General features: G+C 40.4%; 1 protein-coding gene across 1 annotated transcript in view; it reads left to right on the top strand.

The window, feature by feature from the left end:
* Window positions 1-755: 755 nt before the first annotated feature.
* The window catches only part of EXT-LIKE (hydroxyproline-rich glycoprotein family protein), a 50,996-nt gene continuing 27,854 nt past the window's right edge, over window positions 756-23,897 (top strand). Inside the window, exons 1-2 of the mRNA XM_087666456.1 lie at window positions 756-1,109; window positions 22,306-22,406. Coding sequence (XP_087522582.1) covers window positions 1,013-1,109; window positions 22,306-22,406 — 198 coding nt within the window. The 5' untranslated portion in view covers window positions 756-1,012. The remainder of the gene's footprint in view (window positions 1,110-22,305; window positions 22,407-23,897) is intronic.

The raw sequence follows: 23,897 nt of genomic DNA, 5'->3' as shown, positions 1-23,897 counted from the left end.
ATAAACTTTATTTAGCATAGAAATACATATTCCGTGCTTCTCAACATTGAATAAATAAGTATGGTTCTTCCACTTGTTGCATGATTCATGGCTTCCAAAAATTTAAATTTTGCCAACAAGGTTGTAGCTCAAGTGGTTTGAGCATGTGGGTGTGTACATGGGTGCGTAAGTTCAATCTTGATGCATTTTTCAAACTTTAAGCCTTTCTTTTTCTAGGCTTTTAGGCACATTTCTTATTTCTTAAACTTTAGTTCAGAGTTTCAATAAGCTTCAGCATAATTGCTAATTTTCGACATCCACAAACAAATTTTTTTTTTCTCGCTTTCTCTGTGTAAGCACGAATATAATAATTTACCTTCATTTGATGTTAACTGTTTTAAAGAAGATTCACAATCCCCCCCCCCCAAAAAAAAAAGGCTTTATGTTCAACTTTCATTTTCGAGCAACAAAGAGTAAAACACATAACTCCGTACCATTCAAAAACAATTGCAATTACACGTGCCTAGTTGAACTTATGTTTTTAACATTTGATTGTGTACAAAGAATGTTTATTTTTGGAAGTTGATAATTCTCGTGGTTTTTCCAAATTTTATCGAATTTATCTTTCAAACTTTTGATTTTGTATGTGGAAATTAGAATTTGTAGTTTTGTTTCCGACATATTCTTGCGCATTATTATTATTATTATTAATTTATTTAAGGAAAAAGGCCAAAAACCGAAAGGTTATCTAGGCCTGTGCCACATGTGCAAAGGGGAACGCGTTTGACAAGTTTTGTGCCTTGTGGTGTGTGCGCTTTTGCTCCCCGCCTCCTTCAAAGTTCACAGGCACCAAAGACCAGATTCCATCATCATCACATTTTCCAGGAGTCCCATTCCACAGGCAAAAACAGGAAGATCGATTCGTGCTGTTCGATCTATAATCCGACAGCCTCAGGCCTCCCAAACGGGCAAGCCCCCTTCCTGCACCGCAGACGCCAATCAGCCTTTCGCCATCGTATTTCCATCCATCGCCATGGGGAGTGACGTTGAGCCTGCCAAGAAGATCTTGTTACCCTACCTGCAGCGCGCGGATGAACTCCAAAAGCATGAGCCCCTTGTTGCGTATTATTGTAAGCTTCCATACCGTAATTGCCATGTCCGATAACTGATTTATCGATCTTTTTGTTTGTGATAGTTCTTATGGCCTTCACGCAACCTTGACATATAGGCTGCATGTCATGTCAGTTTCAAGCGTATATTCTTAATCTTGATTGACTCTAAAAACTAACATGTCTCACAACCAGGTGCACATCATCACAAGCACATTTTGCTTGTAAAAACTACACTATAAGTCTGACCGACTAGCAGTTGACTGACTACTGCCAGCTGGCCAACTGCATTAAATGCAGTCTGATTGCCAGTTTGGGCAGTGAAAATGATGACTTGGCAGCTGCCGAGTAAACTCGCAGCAGTCTGAAGCTGATCACAGTCAAACAGGGCTAATCCGGGGGGGAATGGACACAATCAGAGCTCCTCTGTCTCTTTGAGACTCTGATGGAGCTCACAACCAGGAGATGATAGACTGACCAAATAAAATGGCAGGCTAACACCCCCTCTTAGACCCTGGTAGTGTTCGAGGACCCAATAACCTCATGTGATGAAGTGTAGAAGGCTTAGGCAAAGTCTTCGTGAAGAGATTCGCTGCAGTGTCCTATGTGGGACAATAGGCCATTGCTAACTTGAAATCCACGATTTGCTCTCGGATATAATGGTATTGAACCTCAATGTGCTTTGTGCGAGCATGAAGTACAGGGTTCTTTGCTAGAGCTAGGATAGTCCAGGATCCACACACAGCTGAGTGGGTCTTGTTTGTGGAAACCCAATGTTTGCCAATATGTGATGGAGCCAAATTGCCTCCATAACAAAGTGCTTGGTACTTTGGTATGGAGGTAGTTTGGTAAGGCCATGGTAAGCTGCTTCTTAACGCTTCATGAGATAGCTCCCGATCCAAGGGAGAAAGCATAAACTGTAGTGGATTGTTTGGAATCCATATCACTCGCCCAATCCGAGTCACTCCATCCAGCAAGAGTGGCTCCCTCTCCATACATGATCCTGTAGGATCGAGTCCCTTGTAAGTAGCACAACACATGCAAAGTAGCTTGCTAGTGATCTTGAGTGTCTTCATGAAAGAAGACAATAATACCACCACAAAAGAGATGTTTGGCCTAGTATGTATAAACTAGATGAGGAATCCAACAAGACACCTATACTTGGTAGCATAAAAAAGAGGATCTCTAATAGAAACAAACTTGGGCTTAGGGTCTATAGGGCATGATATAGGCCGATACTCAGCCATACGAAACTCTGAAAGAAGCTCAGAGATGTATTTGTGTTGGGAGATGAAGATGCCTTGTGCCATTTGATAGATCTCTAATCCGAGGAAGAAGTGAAGGATGCCTAGGTCTGCCATGTTGAACTCTTACCGCAAGATCGCACAAGTCCAACTAACCTTGTGTCAGTCACTTATTGTGATAATCAAGTCATCCACATATAAGATGACTAAAACACACGTCATCCATAACTTTGTAATAAAGGTTGGGGTCATGATTTGATCGATGGAAGTCACTCTATATAAAGAATCAATCAATCCATTGGTACCAAGCGCTAGGAGCTTGCTTTAGGCCATAAGAGGGCCTTTCACAATTCACAAACGTGATCCTCCTTCTCGCACATAAGAACATTGGGAGGCTATGAAACATAAATCTCCTCCTATAGGACGCTGTTCAGAAAGGTAGACTTGACATCCATATGAAAGATAGGCGAATGGTGATGGGCTGTAAGAGCCAAAATAGTTGGGAATAATAGATTTGAGTTGTAGGTACGAAAGTTTGAATAATGCAACCTTGCACTATATGCAACTTCCTTGGCAACAAGCCTAGCTTTGTGCTTGTCCATGGATCCATCAACTAGGTACTTGGTCTTAAAAATCCACTTCACACCAATCATCTTTCACTTCCGTGGATGTAGATTCCGAAACCAACTCCCAAGTTTGATTTTGCTCGATAGAATTGCTCCTCTTGCATAGGAAGACACCATATATTTTGTGCAAGAGTCTCATCAAATATACTAGGCTGATGATCTTGAAGAATCCGAGACATAAGAGCATAGTTCACATAGAGTGAACTATCCCGTTGGTTCTATATCTTTGTTGATCTACATGGCCTGGAAGGGGTTGCAAAAAAGTGAGCAATACTTGCATCCTCCATGAGCCATTGATACCACCAAGGAGTGGTTATAGGCTTATCTTGTTGTCAAAGAGGTCGAGAGGCCTTCAGTACCTGTAATGCATCTGTTTGGGAAATGGAATTCTCCTCACTAGGTAAAGATACATCCCTCTCATTTGAAGAAGAGGGCTCCTCTTTAGACGACTCAAGTCCCTCGGAAGATACCAAAGGTGTCACAGGGACATGAAATTTGAATGGTTTGCTTAGCATTTGATTAATTTAATAATCTAATGTGCAAATGTAAAATGTGATATGCAAGCAAGTTGTTTCACGGTAGTGGGCCAAGGACCCCAGAATATAAGCCAGTGAAAAAGGCAAAAGTTGTAATAAGTTATGCTTGTCGGGTTCTAGGTGGTTTTTGATGTTAGATATTGGCCTAGAACACTTTAATTAGCCATAAGTCTCGGTGCTGCCACTAGAGACTTGGCATCAATCAACTAATTATTGTCAATAAAAGGCTAATAAGTGCTCCAAGTTACTTGGGGGGGAAAATTGGCCTAGCCAATTTAATTGTTGGTTGGTTAGGTTTTTTTTCTTGGCATAGAAATAGTTACTAAATTAATTTTCAGAATTTATTTTCTGAAAAGTAGTTTAATGGGCTGGATAATGTTGGAAATTCAGTTTAGAAGGTTGCTAACATGCAAGTTTAGGAAAGATGAATTGGGGCTAAAGGAAGAATGAAATCTCGTTTTTACATTTTGGAGTTGTTGACTTGCTGTTGCCTATTTTTGGGGCCATTTTCCAACCAATGGAGATGTTGGACTGTTGCTATCTACTTTTGGGGCCATTATCGAACCATTGGAGACCATTTTGGTAAAGCGATTGCATATTCTTGACTAGGGGAAGCTAGCCATTGCGGCAAATGCACTTTCTCCTGAAGATTATAGCCTTTGCTACTCCCTTTGCTTCTCATGAATCCATTTGGGCTGGAAAATCGGGTCAGTAGTTCAATTTCATCAAATTCTCATGACAAATCTTTGAATTTTCTTTCCCTATTACATTTTCTCTCATTGTCTGGTCATTTCCTAGCTTTGCTCCAAGTTTTATAGCAATCTAGCCATTAGAGGTGAATATTTTGGTGAATCTCTATTGTAAACCCTAATTTACAGTAGAAATTAGGGTTTAACAGCCACTTGGGAAGTGTCGTAGATTTGAAGGCTTCAAACTTAATTTTTAGAGTTGAGATTAGTGTATTCCAAGAGGATTCAAGAGGCCAGCCAGCCAATATTGAATTCGGGGCTAATCTATTTCCCAAGGAGTATGGGTGAAGGCCAATCCCCTAACTAATCAAGGGGAAAATTGATTTGAAGGCTTATTGGTCATTTGTGACAGCAAGAGGCACTTGGATTAGTGGAGGAGGTTTAAGAATCTCAATTGTACTTTATTCATTTTCAATACAAGTTAAAGAAATACTACAAGGGGTTCCAATTAAGGGATAAAGTGTGTAATTCATTATATGTGAATTTGTTTCTTGCTGTAATTAAGTGTTAATTAGGTCATTACCACCCTCTCCAAGGAGGAAGGCTGATTTCAAGGTTCCATTGCCGGGATACCCTCAAAATCTTTGACTTGGTGGGTTGCAGGCACGAAATTGAAGGCGAGAAGCTTTGCTCTAGTGTTGAAATTGTGTTCACTTGAGCATTTATAGCAAGTATACTCTCTTACAGTGAGATGGGCATCTACAGTAAGTATGGTCTCTTATAGTGAGATGGGATCAAGCAACGATGATGCATCAGGGCAAGAAGATGTCATCTTCAAGGGCTTTTTGGTAGCAAGAAGCACCCAAAGGATAGCCATCTTAGCCTAAAGATGCACCAAAGATTGGGGATGAACAAAAGCAAATGGTACAAGTGGGATTGGATACCCAAATGCAAGGCCATCTTGGTAGTGTTAATCCAATGGGTTTTGGATAGTTGGGAATGCATGCAATTATGGGGCAGCCAAGGTTCTTTGGTGGTGGCACCTTTTTTATGCTATAATGGGTCAAGGACTGCATATGGGGATCTATGGTACAACTCCTTATGGTATGTAGCAATCGATGCATGATGTGCAAGGCCAATGTATCTGGGTATGGCTGGTAATATGCATAAGTCTATGTATGGCAGCATTGGCATGATGCTTGGGGCACAAAGTGGCAAGTATGGTAATGCATTTGCATCCCTTGGTGCTTATGGGGCTCAAGGAATGAGTGTTGGTCATGCAAATGCTTCATTTGGTGTTGGTCATGATGCAAATATAGCAAATGCACCCTTTTTGCAGCAATGAGTGTATGATAACTTAACTCCCAAAGGGGCAACGAAAGACTACGATGAGGGTGGAAAATGAGTGAAGTTTGAGTCTTTGAGTGGTGCACAAGATAGGCTGAAAGCTTTGATTTTTATTCAGTTGTTTGATGCAGCCTATTCGGAAGGCAACTTCACCAAATCCTCAAAGATTCAAAAGGCACTTTCTTGAAAGGGAATTCATTGCAATGCTGCTCCATGCTCTTAATGCAAGGTGAGCACTGTACACATGGGTACAATTCAAGCAAATGTTTATATCGAATTTGTTGGCTAGTACATTTGAGGTGGACATCACGACAGCTTGGAATAAGCTTGATGCAACGCAATGCAAGAATTTGGAATACTACAAAAAGAAGTTTTGGGATGCCTTGTTGATAGTAACTTCTTATCATCTAGTTCCTCTTCATGAGCAAGTGGAAAAGTATGTATGTGGGTTGCATAAAGAAAATTGGGATTTTTGCATTAAATCTACAATGTCTAGCATATCTTAGTCATTAGAGACTATTGCTACAGCTGATGCTTTGTTGTGTGGGAAAGATTTAGGCTTCCAAGAGTGTGGTGAGAAGCCAAATAAAAAGTTTTTCAAAAGTTGATAGAAAAGAGAAGATTTGAAAATAGGGCTGAAAAGGGCAAAAATAGTAGGGTAGATCCTATAAAAGTGCTGCACATTGTAGGAAACTCATGGTGGCAAAAAAATGTTTTATTTGTGAGCAAGAGGGTCACATGGCTAAGGACTATCTCGATAGGTAGCAAGCTGGTAAATTAGAAAATAAGGTAGATCCCAAGGGAAAGAAGCCCAAAATATCAGTTGAATTGGTGCCAAATGTTGTTAGTGATCAACCCAATAATAATTACTGAGTTATGTAGAGCATGGGGCAAATTTAGGGAGAGCGTCCCCCTCTTATACACGATTCTGTAGGATTGAGTCCCGTGTAGACAGCACAACACATACAAGGTAGCTCTCTAGTGACTTTGAGTAGGAGTCTTTATAAAAGGAGACAATAATGCCACCACAAAAGAAATGTCTGGCCTAGTATGGATAGGCCATATCAAAGATCCAACAAGACACCTGTACCGGATAGCATTTGAAAGAGGATCTTTGGTAGTCACCAACTTAGACTTAGGGTCTATTGGGCATGAAATGGGCTTATACTCAGCCATATCAAACTTTGAAAGAAGCTTGGAGATATACATGTGGGAAATAAAGATGCCTTGTATCAGTTGTGATAAATCTCAAGACCAAGAAAGCGAAGGATTCCTAGGTCTGTCATGTTAAACTCTTGTCAAAATTTCTAGAGTCCAATCCACTTGTTGTTAGTCACTCCCTGTAATAGTTAAGTCATCCACCTATAAGATGACCAAAGTATACTTATTTGTCACAACTCTATAGAAACAGAATTTGTATCCTTTTTCACTAATTTGTCTATATAATGATTTATTAAAAATTTGTTTCCTTTGCACTAATTAGATATAAAGAAAAGTGCATTGGAGCTGGCCACTGATGAGTGGTCACAGGTTATGGTGGACCCACGCGGTGGGTTAGAGAAAAGATAGTTCAGACTTTCACCTATATGGCCCGATTGGGCGCCTGTGACCAGAACTCACGCATATCAGGGTTAGACTCGCACACAGAAAGGATTGATGCCTTGAAGCGTGGGCTAGATCCGCCAGAACAAACAGTTACAATCAACAAGATGGCATGATCATGAAATGCTTGTACAATGTGCATGTGTGGGCTGAAAGCTTGAACTGCACATTTCTTTGCATAGGAGTCACATGAAGATTCTGATACCGTTTTTGCGATGTACACGGAAAAAGCTTTCATATGACACCCATATTGGGAGGTCCCTAAATTTTAGGAGCCTCAAATTAGCCTAAAAATGCTAGTCCTAAAAAATAGGGATGTCATTCTAAAAATAGTAAATTCTGTACTCTGACTGTGCTTACTAAATTTGGTTGTTTCTATTCTTGACAGTATTCAGCCCAAAAAGGAAGGCCATAGAGAAGAGACAAGTGTCAAGACACTTGTCACACAAGTTTCCAAGTGTCCTACCACTTGTCACATCTCATGACATGTGGCTGGACACTTGTCTTGTGCTACTCCACTTTCCCCTTTTGTACTAGCTCTTCCCCCTCCTATAAATAAGAGCTCGTTTTTCTTCATTCAGCATCATTTTTCTTTGCTGTAAACTCATGTACAGCACCCACAGATAGCTAGAAACTGGCCCCATCCATTCCCATCATCATCCCCCACTTCTCCATTATTAAATTCCTCCATATTCCCTCTTCTATCACTGTTGTTTTACAGGACAGCAAGCCTGTAAATTCATTACAGCACCTCCTTCTCGAGCTCTTTCTTCCATTTTAGCAACAAGAAGCAAGCCCTATCCATGTACTGCTGATCAACGATGGAGAAAGGCTGATTTTCCCTCTTTCTTCTCTCATACTGTAAAGAAATCAGTTCTTATCATTGCATAATAGATAATGCATGTGTGTTTGTACATCTTTGCATGATCTTGTGAGAGTGAGAATTACTTCTCCTCACTCTCAGGTTGATTGTAACTGAGCTCTTCCCTAAGGAACTTGGGTTGAGCAGAAATACATTCCTTCGGGGAGGGGGGGGGGGGGGGGTTTGCCCATCTTCAACCCTCAATCTTGTCTCCATTACTTTTACATTTTCACGGTTGTAATTTTGTGAGTAATTTTCATTTTCAGCTTTAAATGTTCATTCTCTTTTATATTAAATCTCGAAAACAACGAATATCATAATTGTTAAGCATACTACGTTGTTCGGGGCGTTTACATTATTGCCCTTAAACTCATAATGAAGATTGGGATCATGATTAGAATGATGGAAGCCATTTTGTAGAAAGAACTGATCAATCCATTGGTACCAATCCCTAGGAGCTTGCTTCAGGCCGTAGAGGGTCTCTTGCAACTTGTAGACATGATTCTCCTTCTCCTACACATGAAAATGATCAACATAAATCTTCCTGATCTAAGATGGCATTCAAGAAGGTAGACTATGTTCATTTGGTAAACCCATCGGTGATGAGCTGCAAGAGCCAAAATAGCCTGAATAGGAGATATATGGGTTGTAGATGCAAATGTCTCTAAATAGTCCAAGCCTACCCTTTGTGCAAAACCCTTGGCAATAAGCCTAGCTTTGTGCTTGTCCAAGGTGCCATCAGCTAGGTATTTGGTCTTATAGACCCATTTCATATCAATCACCTCCTCCTTTTCTTGGACACGGAACCAACTCCCAAGTCTGATTACACTCCATGGAATCGAGCTCCTCCTGCATAGCATGGCACCATACATCTTGTGCAAGAGCCTTATCAATAGTTGTAGGCTCACGATCTTGTAAAATGCGAGACATAAGGGCATAGTTCACATAGAGTGAACTACCTTGCGGGGCTTGTATCCTGGCTGATCTACGTGGGCTCATTAGTATAGTGGGAGAGTTAGAAACATCCCCATGCTTCATAAGTTATTTGTAGTACCATGGAATAACAATTGGCTCATCTTGATGTGATGGAGACTAAGAGGCATCCGGTACCTTTAATGCACTTGTTTGGGATAGGGAATCCCCCTCATTGATGGGTAATGGTACATCCCATAGTTACCAGGAACGGGGAACGGGAACGGGAACGGAACCCCCCAGAACGGGGGGAACGCCGAACGTCATAATATATTCATATATATATATATATATATATATATATATAGAGAGAGAGAGAGAGAGAGAGAGAGAGAGAGAGAGAGAGAGAGAGAGTGTGTGTGTGTGTGTATGTGTCAAGTTTCAACACTTAAGCCTAGATTCATCTAGAGATATATATCATGTACATGTGCAGGCGAGAGAGGCGCCAAGCAGGATAGTGGTGTGGGAGTTGCGAGAGGTAGCCCTGGCAGTCGGACGCCAGGCAATTGGGTCAGGTAGTCGAGAGAGGCACGAGAGGCAGGACGCAGGTTAGGTAGGCGAGAGGCAGGAGTCAAGCCAACTGGCGCGAGGCGGGACAGGACGCGATCAATATTTTTTAAAAAAAATTTAATACTGTACTGTTGGAACGGCCGTTCCAAACACGGAACGGCCAGGGAAAGGCCTGGAACGGGCGGGAACGGGACAGGGAACGGGCTGGAACGTTCCGCCAGCGTTTCCTGGGTTCGGACCTCCCGGAATGTGTTAATCCGTTCCTAAGTCCCGGAACGGGCGTTCCCTGTTTCTATGGTACATCCTCCTTATCAAAAGAAGAGGGCTCTCTCTCAGATGGCTCAATACCCCTTGAAGGCAGTCGAGGAGATGGGGAAGGAGTAGAAATACTTGATGGAGGAGTAGGAGTTATCAAGGATAGAAGGAGAGTGGAAGGGGGTGAAATGCCTCCCCCTAGGATTCAACTTGCACATGAGTGACGAGATACGACACAAGCTATATTTACAAATATAAAGGGCTCGATATTAGACTCACCTCCTAGCCATAGAGCCAAATGAGCTTCGGAGCTAGTAACACTTCGGGTCACATCCCAAGAACTAACATTTCCATATAACCAGCCCACTCGATCTTGGTGTGCAGACATATCGGCCAACGGGCCAAGAATCCAAGAGTGGTGAGCACACAATGATGCACATAATAGGTGTCATGGGGATGTGAAATTTTTGAGATACTTTGCTCTTGCTTGTAGCATTTGATTAATCTAATAATCAAATGTGCAATGTTGTAGGGTACATGTGATGTAGGTGGGAATTATTTCATGGTAATAGGCAAAGGACATTGAGGAAACAGTGGATGTCAAAGGCAAAAGTTGTGACAAGTTATGCCAATTGGGATTTGGATGTCAGTTGGTGTCAGTTTTGGCCCTAGGATAGTTAATTGACCATTAAGTGTTAATGGTGACACTAGGGACTAGGTATTTCTCAGCCATTTTGAGCAGATCTTAGCCAAATTTGGTGGATAGCAGAGAGATCTCTGCTGTAAACCCTAAATTTTTGTAGAAATTAGGGTTTGATAGCCACCTCGAGATTTGTGCCAATTGGTGAAGGTGTTGTATACTGAATTCAGCACCTGAAATTTGTGTAGTTGTTAGGGAATTCGGATGCTAGCCCATTCATTGTAATTTGGGGCAGCATTTGGCCAGTTGGTGGTTCCATTTGTGGAAGTCCTAGGTGAAAAATCAAGGGGTAGTTGGCCCAAATTGATTGCTGATTGTTGCTATAGCAATGAGGCTTTTTGGAATAGCAAAGGAGATTGTGAATCTCAGCTTGTACTCATTCCATTAGCAATCAAGTTAAAGAAATACCGAAAGGGGTGCTAGATTTGGGACCAATAGGTTGTCTAATGTTCGATTTTTTAAAGGTAATTTGTGCATTTCAAGTTATATTCATTTGCTGATTGCTGTAGTTAAGTGCCAAATTAGGGAATTGCCGCCCTTTTCAAGAAGGGAGGCTGGTTTCATGGTTCCATTGCCAGAATATCACTCAATCCCTTGATTTGGTGGGAGGCACTTGATTGCAAGCCAAAGCTTTGTGCTAGTGCTGATTTTTGCTCTTAGCTGAGAAATTACAACAATATGTCTTTATATAGTAAGATGCAATCAAGTAGTGATGCTACCTCTTTGTATGAACATTTACATGGAAATGAAAAAATGCAATGCTTGACCTTGGACAAGGCTTAGACCGTGGACAACAAGCTGAAAATGTTGCTGTAGGGCAAGTTGCAAGGCCTTCAAAGCATAATGAGGCTGATGACTAGCAAAGTGAAGAGGAATTTGATGACTAGCTCAAGAATTGGATGAGGACATCATCAATCTCTTTACTGAATTGACAAAGGATCCTCAATTTACCAGATTTTTGAATTCTCCGAAGAAGGACAGCAAGGGCAAGAAGAAGAAGACATCTTCTACACCTTCGGGATAGCAAGGAGCACTGAAGGTAATGTCAAACCTTCATCTGAAGCTCCTAAAGATGCTAATGAAGCAAAACAATTGGTACATACGGGGCAAGGAATGCAAATGCAAGGTCATTATGGAAGTGCCAATCCAATGGATTTTGGACAGCCGGGCATGCATGCTATGATGGGTCATTTAGGATATTTTGGTGGAAGCATGATTTTTCATGCTATGGTTGGACAGGGACTACATACGGGAATGTATGGCACAAATCCCCATCGTATGTATCAGCCAATGTATGGTGTGTAAGGCCCAATGTATTCAGGTATGGTTTGAAATATGCAAAACCCTATGAATGGCAGCATTGGCTTGATGCCTAGGGCATAAAGTAGCATGTTTGGTAATGCATTTGCACCCCCCAATGCTTATGGGGCTCAAGAAATGAATGCTGGTCATACAAATGCTCTGTTTGGTGTTGGTTTTGATGCAAAAGACTATAATGAGGGTGGAAAAGCAATGGAGTTTGAGTCCTTTAGTGGTGCATAACATAGATTGAAAGCTTTTGACTTTCATTCAGTAGTTTGATACAGCCTATTAAGGGGGAAACTTCATCGAGTCTTCGAAGATTCGAAAGGCATTTATTTTCTTGAAAAGGAATGCATTGCAGTGGTGGTCTACTCTTTTGATGCAAGGTAGAGCATCGTCAACGTGGTTATAATTCAAGTAAATGTTTGCATTAAATTTGTTAAGTACCTTTGAGGTGGATATCATGACAGCTTGGAATAAGCTGAATGCTAAGGAAAGTACGAATTTGGAGCAATATAGTAAGAAGTTTGGGATGCATTGCTGTTTATTACTTCTTATCACCCCGTATCCCTTTACGAGCAAGTGGAAAAATATGTTTGTGGGCTGCCCAAAGGAATTAGGGATTTTGCATTAAATCCACCATGTTTAGCATGTCTTAGCTCATAGAGATTGTTGCTACAGCCGATGCTTTGCTACATGGGAAGGATTTGAGCTTCCTAGAGAGCGGGGAGAAGCTGAATAAAAAGTTGTTTAAGGTTGAGAAAAGGGAAAGATCTGAAAATTAGCCTGTAAAGAGGCCAAAACAGCAAAGAAAGGGCTCGAAAACATTGGCACAATGAAGGGAATTGATTGCTGCAAATAAATGTTTTATTTGTGAACACGAGGGTCACATTGCAAGGGACCATCCCAATAGGCAGCAAGTTGGAAAATTAGAAAGTTAGGGAGATTCTAAAGGAAAGAAGCCCACAATATGAGTAGGATTGGTGCTCAATGTTGTTAGTGATCAAGCCAATGATGATACTACTGAGTTGTGTAGAGCATGGGGCAAAATTAGGGATCAGCATGCATTGATTTTCTTTGATAATGGTGCACGAGCCAACTTCATCTTTGTTGATATGGCATCCCATCTAGTCATCAAAGAGGATGAGATAGGACCCATAGGAAAAGTTGGAATGGTATGTAAAGGCCATGTAGAGCTTGTCACACTACTCATTGGAAAGCTTCGATTGCATATATAGGGATACGTGGACAACGAAGAGTTCCTCATTGCTCCACTTGAGGGTTTTGATGTATTGCTTGGTATGCTGTGGTGTCATCATATGCATGTAGTGATTGATTCTCGTTCGAAAGAGATCACTATTCAGTATAAGGAAAAGGCACTCACACTTGATATAAAGTTAAAAGGTGAATTTGTCCCTGTTGTATTTATAGCTGCTATTTCTAAAGTAATGAAAAATCATCTTTCAGTGTATTTGGTTTTTACTAAGAATAAATACGATATGAGAATGTTGGGGATATGTTTAAGTTAGAGAAGGATTGTGCAACCGGTCTATGACTCACATAAAGCGGTAGTTCCTTCAATTAACATATGGACTTTACATACACGCGCATAAACAGAAACCTCTCTCCCTTGCTCAACACCAGATTGGCTTCGAAGACCGGCGTCCCTCTCGGTATTTCTTTATCAATTAAAAGTTAGAAAATTACAAAAATGGTAATGTTCCAAAATACATAACCTGTGAACAGTTGGTTTTCATCTCTTCTAAGTAAATCCCAGCTGCATAGTAACAGTATAGCATGTCCAGATCAACATCCCTTACTGTCCAGCATGTGCAGAATTCACTGTTCTTATTGTCCAGCACACTGTTCTTACTGTTCAGCATGTGCAGAGTTCACTGTTCTTATTCAGCATGAACAGAGTTCACTGTTCTTACGATTCAGTATGTGCAGAGTTCACTGTTCTTATTCAGCATAAATAGAGTTCATTGTTCTTATGATTCAGTATGTGCAGAGAAAACACAAAATTATACCTTCGATGGAATCAATCCATTATGCAAAGCATTTCTTCTGAGAATTGAGAGAGAGGTGATTAGAGGGAGCAAGCTCTACCTCCGTGCTTGAGTCAGAGATGTAGAAGTACCTCCATGGCTGGTTTTCTTGTAGCAATCTGCCTTCAGCGCCTCCAAACTTCATTCTTCCATCTCCCCTTGTGCCTATTACGTTTTTTTTAATGCTTTCTCTCTTTCTCTCTCTTTGGGAATTTGTGCCACATGGCATACATGTAACAATTTTTCCGTTTAAACCTTCCGGTCTAAAATTCTCCATGATCGGTGCAAAATTTGACCTCGGCACAGACCAGAGAATTAATCCTCGTGTAAAAACGAAGACAATGACATGAACAGATTCTGGGGTTCAAAAATAGTAACTCCCTAAATTTTAGGGATGGTGACGCCTGCATTCCTCAAGTTGTTTTGTGCAACTTTTATCATTCCGACCGCATCAAAAGTGTAATGTGGCTCAGTTACAGTGACTTTTATTCCGTGAGCATTCTCACATGTGCATCTTCTATCTTGGCCAGACTCATTGTCCTGCACCATCTCCAGTGGCTAAGCACACAGCCCCAAACCACTAGCATTCTATTCTTCAGTGCCCATTCAATATGGAACTGGTCTTAAGGCTTAGACAAACCATTAGTCCAATTTGTCCCAATGGTTGCCTCTTCTGGCCATGCAAAGATCCCGCTTATTTCAAGAGAACTTTGGGGGTAAAAAGCAACAGCAACAAAAGAAAAGAAAAAGAAAATATTTATATAAGTAAATAAAAAAAGCAACTGTAAAAAGTATCACCACTTGGTGACATATTGCATGTCATTTTTGAAATTGTATATTGATTTCTTCTCTCAATCACTTTTTGGGTAGCTACCGCTTAAAAGGCTAGAAGATCATGGCATAGATCTTATTCGTGGGAGTAGCCCACCCAATAAGCTACTACAGAGTCAATGCAGCTCAACAAGAGGAGATTATGAATTAGGTGAATGAGCTGTTGAAAAAAGGGCTGATTCAACCCAACTTATCACCTTTTTGTTCTCTAGTGCTTTTGGTGTAGAAAAAGGATGGTTTATGGCGTATGTGCATTGATTATCGTGCTCTAAACAAGATCACAATAAAGAATCACTTTTTGATTTCTCAGATTGATAATGTTATGGATAGATTGCAAGGGGTATCCATATTTAGCTGTATAGATTTGAAAAGTGGGTATTATCAGATACGCATTAGATCAGAGGACGTGCCTAAGACGGCTTTTAGAACATCTTTTGGGCTATATGAGTTTCTTGTCGTGCTTTTTGGGCTTACGAATGCTCCTATGACTTTCAATTAGATGATGGATTACGTTTTCAAGCCACGTAGAGGATTTGTGGGCACTTTCTTTGATGACATGATTGTCTATTCAAAAAGTGAGACAGAGTATGGAAGATACTTAGACATTATGTTCAATGAATAGCGTGAGCATAGGTTGGTTATCAATTATAAGAAAAGTGAATTCTTTTTGCATGAAATCCACTTTTAAGGACATATTGTATCGGTTGGAATTCATATGGACCGTACAAAGGTTGAGGCAATACGATCATGGCTACCTTTGAGAAATGTGCATGAGATCCACAGCTTCTTGGGTTTATGTTCTTACTACAATAAGTATGTACGCAGGTTTACTGAAATTACATCTCCATTGTTACTTAGCAAAAAAAGGATGTGCCATTTAGATGGATAGTAGTGGAGATTTCAACATTGAAAAAGTTGAAGAAAAAGATGACTTTAGATCCTGTGCTTGTGTTGCCTGATCTAAGGAAGTCATTTATAGTTTAGTGTGATGTATGTGGTAACGACATTGGGGCTATTCTTATGCAAGATGGCCGAGTTGTGGCTTATGAGAGCTGAATTCTCTACGGTGCAGAGACTGATTTTACAATGTAGACAGACCATTTAGGCTTTGAGGTACATTTTGACATAGACAAAGTTGTTAGAGAAGCATATAAGATGGGCAAAATTTCTCTCTATGTTTCATTTTCAAATTGTACAACTTGATGGTAAAAAGAATGTTGTGGTTGATGCATTGCCACGTAAGTCATAAATTTTAGACGGCATAATATGGAACTCCTCTGTGTCTACATAGCCCTGAATGTGCATACGGAGTTTGCCAAGAATGGGGGTGACAGGTTCAATATGTCCTGGGCATGCCAAATCAGCTTGTCCAACTAGTCCCATTTCCTCGGGACGTATACTTAGCTTAGTTGCCAATGCCGGTGAGATAAAGTTTGCAGGAGCTCCAAGATCAAAGAAAATAAGCATTGTGGAATCTCTGATCTTTCCCCAAGCTTTGCACAATTTTGTAGCATCATCAGCTAATCAATCTCCCACCACATCAAGCACTAAGCCAATGCTGGGCTTCTTTTAACTTGGCGCATCTTTATCCTTTGCATCTTTAGAAGATTGCTGTGGGCACTTAGAAGCAATATGGCCTTTTTGTTCACATATAAAGTATTTCTCAGCCATCATTAAAGCCTTTCTTTCTTCAAATGATTTGCCAAAAAGTGGTCTCTTTTGTCCTTTGCCCTGTTTAAAAGAAGTCTGAGGTTGCTGCTGAAATCTTTTCTTCCAAAAAGATTTTTTTGTAAAACCGGTCTTTTCTGGAAATTGCTTCTTCTTCTTGCCAGGATCCTACTAAAACTGAGAATCCTTCTTTTTAGTGCCTTTAAATCGGCCAGCTTTTCCTTTCAACAATGCATTTGCCACACCAGCATTTTCAATTAACTGTATTGTATTTGTAACCCTAGTTTTGGTACAATAATCCCTGATGGCTTTGGGCAAACCGCAACAGTACTTTTCAATTTGTTTTGACAGGGGCACTATCCTGTAAGAACTCATGGGGAAAAGTGCTTCCCAAAATTTCTTATTGTACTATTCTAAATCCGCACAATTTGCCACATCCAATTTATGCCATGCAGTCATGACATCTATTTCAAACGTGTTAGTTAACCATGAGGCTGCAAACAATTGTTTAAAATGGACCCAAGTGGCAGGTGCATATCCTTGCATCAGCAATATGTTCCACCATTGCAAAGCATTACCTTTCAAAAAAGTTGTAGCCTTTTGCACCTTAGAAGTCTCAGTAAAATTCCCTCCAGTATAAGTTGCATCAAACTGCTGTATAAATGTCAAAACTTTCAGCTTATCTTGCATACCACTGAAGGTTTCAAACTTTAATACATGACCACACTCTTTATAGTCTTTAGGCTTTTCACTTTTTGGTGTTAGGTTGTCATAGATAGGTGGTTGTAAAAAGGGGAGTCCCTTAGTCACATTATCAACATTAATTTCACCAGTCTTAGCTGCCATATGCCCACTAGGCTGAAAAAAACTAGCCGCTGCATTTTGTACTCCATGCATCAAATAAGGGCTCTGCAAATTCTGATAACCAGGCTGTAGACCAATATTAGCATTAAGTGGGTTCAGTGCCTCAATAGGCATCATTCCTAGTGGTCCTCTAGGTAAGTATCCCTGGTAACCAGTGGGCAATCCAGCCATTGCTTGAAAAACTGGCCCACCACCAAACTGACTAGGATAAGTAGTAAATTGAGGAGGAATAGTCTGGTGTGTCTTTTCTGAGTAAATCCCAGTTGCATAAGGACAGTACAACATGTCCAAAACAATATCCTTTTTAGGAAAGCATTTTCTATGACCATAACTCAATAATTCATGTGCAGAATTGCAAAACTTTGTATTTACTGCTTCTATTGTCCAGCATATCTAGAACAACATCCCTTTTAGGAAAACACTTTCTGTGACCATAACTCATTGATTCACATGCAGAATTGCAATCTGCAGAACTCTGTATTTACTGTTTTTACTGTCCAACTCAATGATTCACGTGCAGAATTGCAGTCTGCAGAACTCTGTATTTACTGTTTTTACTGTCCAGCATATCCAAAACAACATCCCTTTTAGGAAAACATTTTTTGTGACCATAACTCAATGATTCAGGTGCAGAATTGCAATCTGCAGAACTCTGTATTTACTGTTTTTACTATCCAGCATATCTAGAACGACATCCCTTTTACCCTGCCATCATTCCAACAGTAAAACAATCCCACAAACAGCACTAAATCAGAGCTGAAAAACCCCGCTCTTGTGTTGCATGGTCATCACTTTCTTTAGTTCTTGCATTGGAGAAGCCAACAATTGCTACTGAACTTGGATAGTGAGGCTCTTGCCTCAGTAGAAGTGCAAAGAAAACACAGAACTGTACATTTGATGGAATCAGCCCATCATGCAAAGCATTTCCTCTGAGAATAGAGAGAGAGTTGACCAGAGAGAGCAAGCTCTATCTCCGTACATGAGTCAGAGACGAAGAAGTATTCTCCATAGTTGATGTACTTGCAGCAATCTGCCCTCAGCTCCTCAAAACTTTACTCTCAGATTTGCCCCTCATACCTATTACATTAAAAAAAAAATGCTCTCTCTCTCTCTCTCTCTCTCTTTTGGGAATTTGTGTCACATGGCATACATGTAACAATTTTCCCGTTTAAACCTTCCGGTCTAAAATTCTCCATGATCGGTGCAAAATTTGATCTTGGCATAGACAAGAGAATTAATCCTCATGCAAAAACGAAGATAATGACGCGAACAGATTTTGAGGTCCAAAAATAGTAACTCCCTAAATTTTAGGGATGGTGACCCCTGCATTATTCAAGTTGTTGTGAGCAACTTTTATCATTGCAACCACATCAAAAAGTGTAATGTGGCTCAGTTATAGTGACTTTTATTCCATGGGCATTCTCACATGTGCGTCTTCTGTCTTGGCCAGGCTCATTGTCCTGCACCATCTCCAGTGGCTAAGCACACAGTCCCAAACCACTGGCATTCTATTCTTTAGTGCCCATTCAATCTGGTCCCAAGGCTCAGACAAACCATTAGTCCAATTTGTCCCAATGGCTGCCTCTTCTGGCCATGCAAAGATCTCAGCTTAATCCAAGAGAATTCTAGGGGTAAAAAGCAAGAGCAACTAAAGAAAAGAAAAATAAAATATTTATATAAGTAAATAAGGGAAGCAACTGCAAAAAGTATCACCAGCTGGTCAGATATTAATGCAAAACAATTTGTCATGACATGCATCGTATGTCAGAAGATAAAGCATGATAGGCAAAAGATGCCGGGTTTGTTGCAGCCCTTGCCTATTCCAGATAGGCCTTGGCAGAGCATTGCAATGGAATTTATTTTTGAGCTTCCTAGGATACCTATAGGGAATGATGGCATATGGACTATCGTTTGCAGATTTAGCAAACAAGCCCATTTTATTCTGGTGAGGAAGAAAATAAAGGCTAATCATATGGCACGATTGTTTTTGCAGCATATATTTAAGTGCCATGGTATGCCAGAGTTGATTGTTAGCTATCGAGATCCTCGGATGACCAGTTTATTTTGAAAGGGGTTATTTGAGAATATGGGTATTATGCTGAAATTCTCATGCTCCTTCCATGCACAGACAGATGGTCAGTTTAAGGAAGCAAATTTCACAATGTTAGATCTTTTGAGGTGCTATGTTTCAGACCACAAGACATAGCGGGAGCAGCATTTGCCCTTGGTGGAGTTTGTTTATAACAACACTGTACATAGTTCCACCGGCAAAGCTTCATTTGAGGTGGTTGAGGGTGGCAAGAAGGTACCACCTATCTTGCAAACTAAGGATAAGATCTTTGAGGCTAACTGTTATGTGGAAGACTTGGATGCAACCTATGCAAAGATAAAGTATGCACTTTGCTTAAATAATTTTTGAAAATTTTAAATCAGATCATTGATTATGAATTGCTTTTGAGAAATGGATTGAAAAATTTTCCATGTTTTTGTGAGAGTGCACAACAGAAGAGAATTAAAAAACACACACACACACACACACACACACACACACACACAGATAACAAGATATGAAGGAAAGAAATTTGCGTTGATTGAAGAAGAGCTGAATACAAAGCAGAGGACTGATCAGTCCCTGCACGCAGCCCAACACGTCAGTGAGGGCATTGGATCAGGCTGAATAATGATGAGAGCAACTCCGATAGTGATGGCGATGGTGATGGAGAGTATGCAGCATGCTGTCCACGCCGAGGAGGAGGAGACTGCAGCCACTTGATGGAGCACTTGAGAGGCAAAAGAAGAAGCTCTAAAGTTAGTTGTAAATAGCTGAAAACCAGCAAATTTTGCCGACTAGCTGTCTAGGGCCAAAAAAAGATTGGCCAACGTGCATTAATTGCAGTTGGTAGCAATTGAAAAATGTGCAAATGGTGATGTGGCACGATCAAGCTAGCCGCTAACATGGCACTCTGGAGCATGCGCAATGCTGAGGTAGCTATCCTAGGGCTGGAAACTGACAAGAAATGCACACAAAATTGAGCTAGAGTTCTTATGTCTCTGTCAGACTCAAATGGAGCTCACAACCATGAGATGACAGATAGACAAACTAAAATAGGCAAGCTAACACCCTCTCTCAGATCCTGGGAGAGTGTGAAGACCTAACAATCTCATGTGATGAAGTATAGAAGCCTTGGGCAAAGACTTCGTGAAGAGATCCATTGCATTGTCTGCCGTAGGATAGTAGACCACCGCTAACTCGGAATTCACAATCTACTCTGATATAAAATGATATTGAACCTCTATGTGCTTCGTGTAAGTATGAAACGTCGGGCTCTTGGCTAAAGCTAAGGCACTTTGGTTATCCACATGCAGTTAAATGGGACCTGTTTGCGGAAAGCCAATCTCTGCCAACATCCAGCAAAGCCAAAATGCCTCCATAGGTGTGGAACAAAGAGCATGGTACTTAGCCTTTGTAGAAGAAAGTGCTACAATAGGCTGCTTCTTATTGCTCCACGAGATAACTCCCGATGTAAGGGAGAAAATGTAACTTGTAGTGGATTGTCTCGAATCCACATCACTTGCACAATCAGAGTCATTCGATTTAGAAAGAGTGCCTCCCTCTGCATTCATGATCCTAGAGGATCGAGCTCCCTGTAAATAGTAGTAGACGCACAAAGCGGCTCTCTAGTGAGCCCAAGTAGGAGTCTTTATAAAAGAAGACAACAATGCTACCATAAAGAAAATCTCTAGCCGAGTGTGAATAAGCCAGATCAATGAGCCAACAAGGCACTTGTACTGGGTAACACTTAGAAGGGGATCTGCTCTTACACGGCGAATCTTGAGAGAGATTTGTGTTTCAGCAAATACCTTCCAATTGCAAAAGTTGGAGTATGCCTCACTCTTGTACTCCAAAAAATACGGTGACACATACCTACTAAAATCATCAACAATAAGCATTAGATATTTGGCCCTCCCAATGGAGACTGTGCCCATAGTCGGTGCATGTGTATGTAGCAACTCAAATGGGGTAGTAGCCCTATAAGAAGCAACCTAAGGAGGAGGCGGCCTATTCTGCTTGCCTTGTAAGTAAGTAGGACATAATATGTGAATGGGGGGCCCTCCACTAACTTCTTCAGAGAAGCCTGCCCGATCAAAATTAATGTGTTCATAATGGGCGTGCCAAAGTAGCCCAAGGTCATGGAAAGTCTGTGCAACCAAGTGGAGTGAGCTTGTAAAGTGCACCCTCTTGAGTATTAGACCTTGATATGCTTGAGTTCCATTCACCTACCCCCAATCGAGCCATATAGGTGGAAGTGTGCACTATTTTTCTTTTAACGCATTTTATGAATCCACTCTAATTGGTCAACTCTATTGCACTTTACAATGGTCAACTCTATTGCATTTTCTAGATATCTTTTAATTGCAAAGGAAACAAAGTTGATAAATAATGGACCGTGCAAATTGATTAAAAAGATAAGTTCTTTTTTTGTTTTGTAATAGAGGCCTTGCAAAGAAGTTAGCCACATTTGATTGATGGACACTAGAATTTGAGGCACACATAGTTGAGATTCGAGAAGATGGGGCCATGCATACTTGTTTCTCAATTGAATTTGAGGTATTTTTGCCTTGTTGTCTTGCCCTTGTTGCCATGACATTTGCTTAGCATTGGCCGTAGTGGTTTGGGGCAGGGGGTTTACAAAGCTTCAGAACTGTCCCTACTTAGCAACTGGTCTCACAACAGTATGTACAGAAAATATAAACACAAGTACAACTTGTAATAATGAATTGGACTGTATTGTGCTATGCATGTTCAGCTTAAAGTACTCAGAGCTTTATGGAAATTTATATTTTGAATATCAATTAAAGCTCATTTTCTTGTTCTAAAATGGCGGAAAATTTAGAAGAGGTGCTATTGAAAGTGAAATTGAAATAGGCCCTCTGGAAGTCCATAGGTAACACTCATTATAACTTACCGACACCGCAACCATTTGTCTTTGTCTTTGACAAATAATTTAAACTGTTCTTGTGAAATCTTAGACTTATTGCTTTTCCTTACAGGCAGACTTTGTGTTCTAATGGCACCTTATATTTATTGTATTAACAACATCTTACATTTATTGTTTAAATTGTTCTAGTGACCTCTCACATTTATTGCTTTTTCTTGCAGGCAGACTTTATGCTATGGAGCGTGGGCTGAAGATTCCTGCAAAGGAGCGAACAAAGACAACTAATGCAATACTGATTTCTCTCATGAATCAACTTGAAAAGGTATTCGTGTTTATAAGGTTGAGTTTGAGAGCGTGAAACAAATAAAAGGCAAACAGAGAGATTGGGTGTATCTTCTCTTTTTATACTTGCATGTTTAGAAGTCTTCTTACCCCTTGTATTTTGTGATTTTCTCGAAGGAGGTGCATTCTTTTGAAAGTTGCAAACACTGATCATGATGTTTGTAGCTTGCAAGCCTTCTTTCCTCTTTCAAGGGGGGTACCGTTGTCGGAGGGGTTTTTGTCGAAAGGTTGTATCCATCGGGGATCAAAGATAGAAGGAAGTAGAGATAGGAGATGGAAGAGAAGAAAAAGAATAGACAAGAGGTAAACACGATAAAGACAAAGCACAATGAATCGAATCAATATGTATTGATAGAACCTGAAATCCCTTGTTTGGCACTACTCAGAAGCAATCTTTAAGCATTAGAGCTCTTGGAGTTCCCTCATACACCAAAAACGTGTATCAAACAACTTCCTCTCTGTTGCTCGGAACCCAAATCTGATGGCTCCGTTGGCTTCGAAAGGGAGGTAAAATCCAGGACACCTATGCCTGGTCCAGAATCTCCTAGTTCACTCCTTCTTCTTCTTCCAGTTCAAAGTGCTGTTTTTAGACCATCAACTGCGATTGCGATGTGAACGATTTTGCCCAACTTTCTTTTTTTTGAAAAATCCCAAAATTGGCTGGAAAAACAACTTGCTTTTTGCATGCCATCCTAATCTAGAAGCTTTCATGACTTTTTAGTATTTTTAAACAATAAATAATATAAAAAATAGGCTAAAATTGTTCAAAAATCTAGTATTTTTGAATCATCCATGCCGCGGATACTAGCACTAATGACTCAGATTACATTGACTCTCTATATCAATAAGAAAGTTGGATGATGATGCACTTCAGAGTTTTTCACACTGTGCCCGTATTGTGGCACAATATCCATCTCTTTTGAATCTGCATATCCTTCGATATATGCCAAAATCCTAGTTGTCACCAGATTCTGAGTCCTCCTCATCCTCTATAACCATATCCTTTGCTTCTTCATCTTCCATATCTTCTTGGCTAGCCCTTGTATCATGGCCACTATTTTCTTTCAATTTTGACAACTCATAGACAATAGATTTCCGCCTCTTGAATAACTTGATTATTTTTATGGCTGTCCCATCCAGCTCATTCAATGCATAAGTAGTATTATCAAACATGTGTCTTACGATATAGGATCCAAACCATCTTTTGGAAACTTTACGCATTGCACTATGCTGGTTGTCTAAACTGCTATTATAAACCAATACCCAATCCCTATCTTGTATGGTTCTTGGCCTCAATCTTTGTCTTTTTTCAAACCGTTTCTTGTTCTATATCCTTACTTCCCTTAACTTTGCAACTGTTGCCTCTATGTCTTCTGACTTTCTTTCCAATTGTCTAATGCGTAAGGGTAACAACTCCTTTCGATTCAACTCCTCTTCCCAAGGTAGCATACTCCATGTGATTGTCATCTCT

This window comes from Lygodium microphyllum, chromosome 25, assembly GCF_053477565.2.
Source record: "Lygodium microphyllum isolate KBCC chromosome 25, Lygodium_microphyllum_v1.1.10, whole genome shotgun sequence".
NCBI classification, from domain to species: Eukaryota; Viridiplantae; Streptophyta; class Polypodiopsida; order Schizaeales; family Lygodiaceae; genus Lygodium; species Lygodium microphyllum.
The sequence above is the reverse complement of the archived record's forward strand: the minus strand, read 5'-3'. Positions and strand labels throughout refer to the sequence as shown.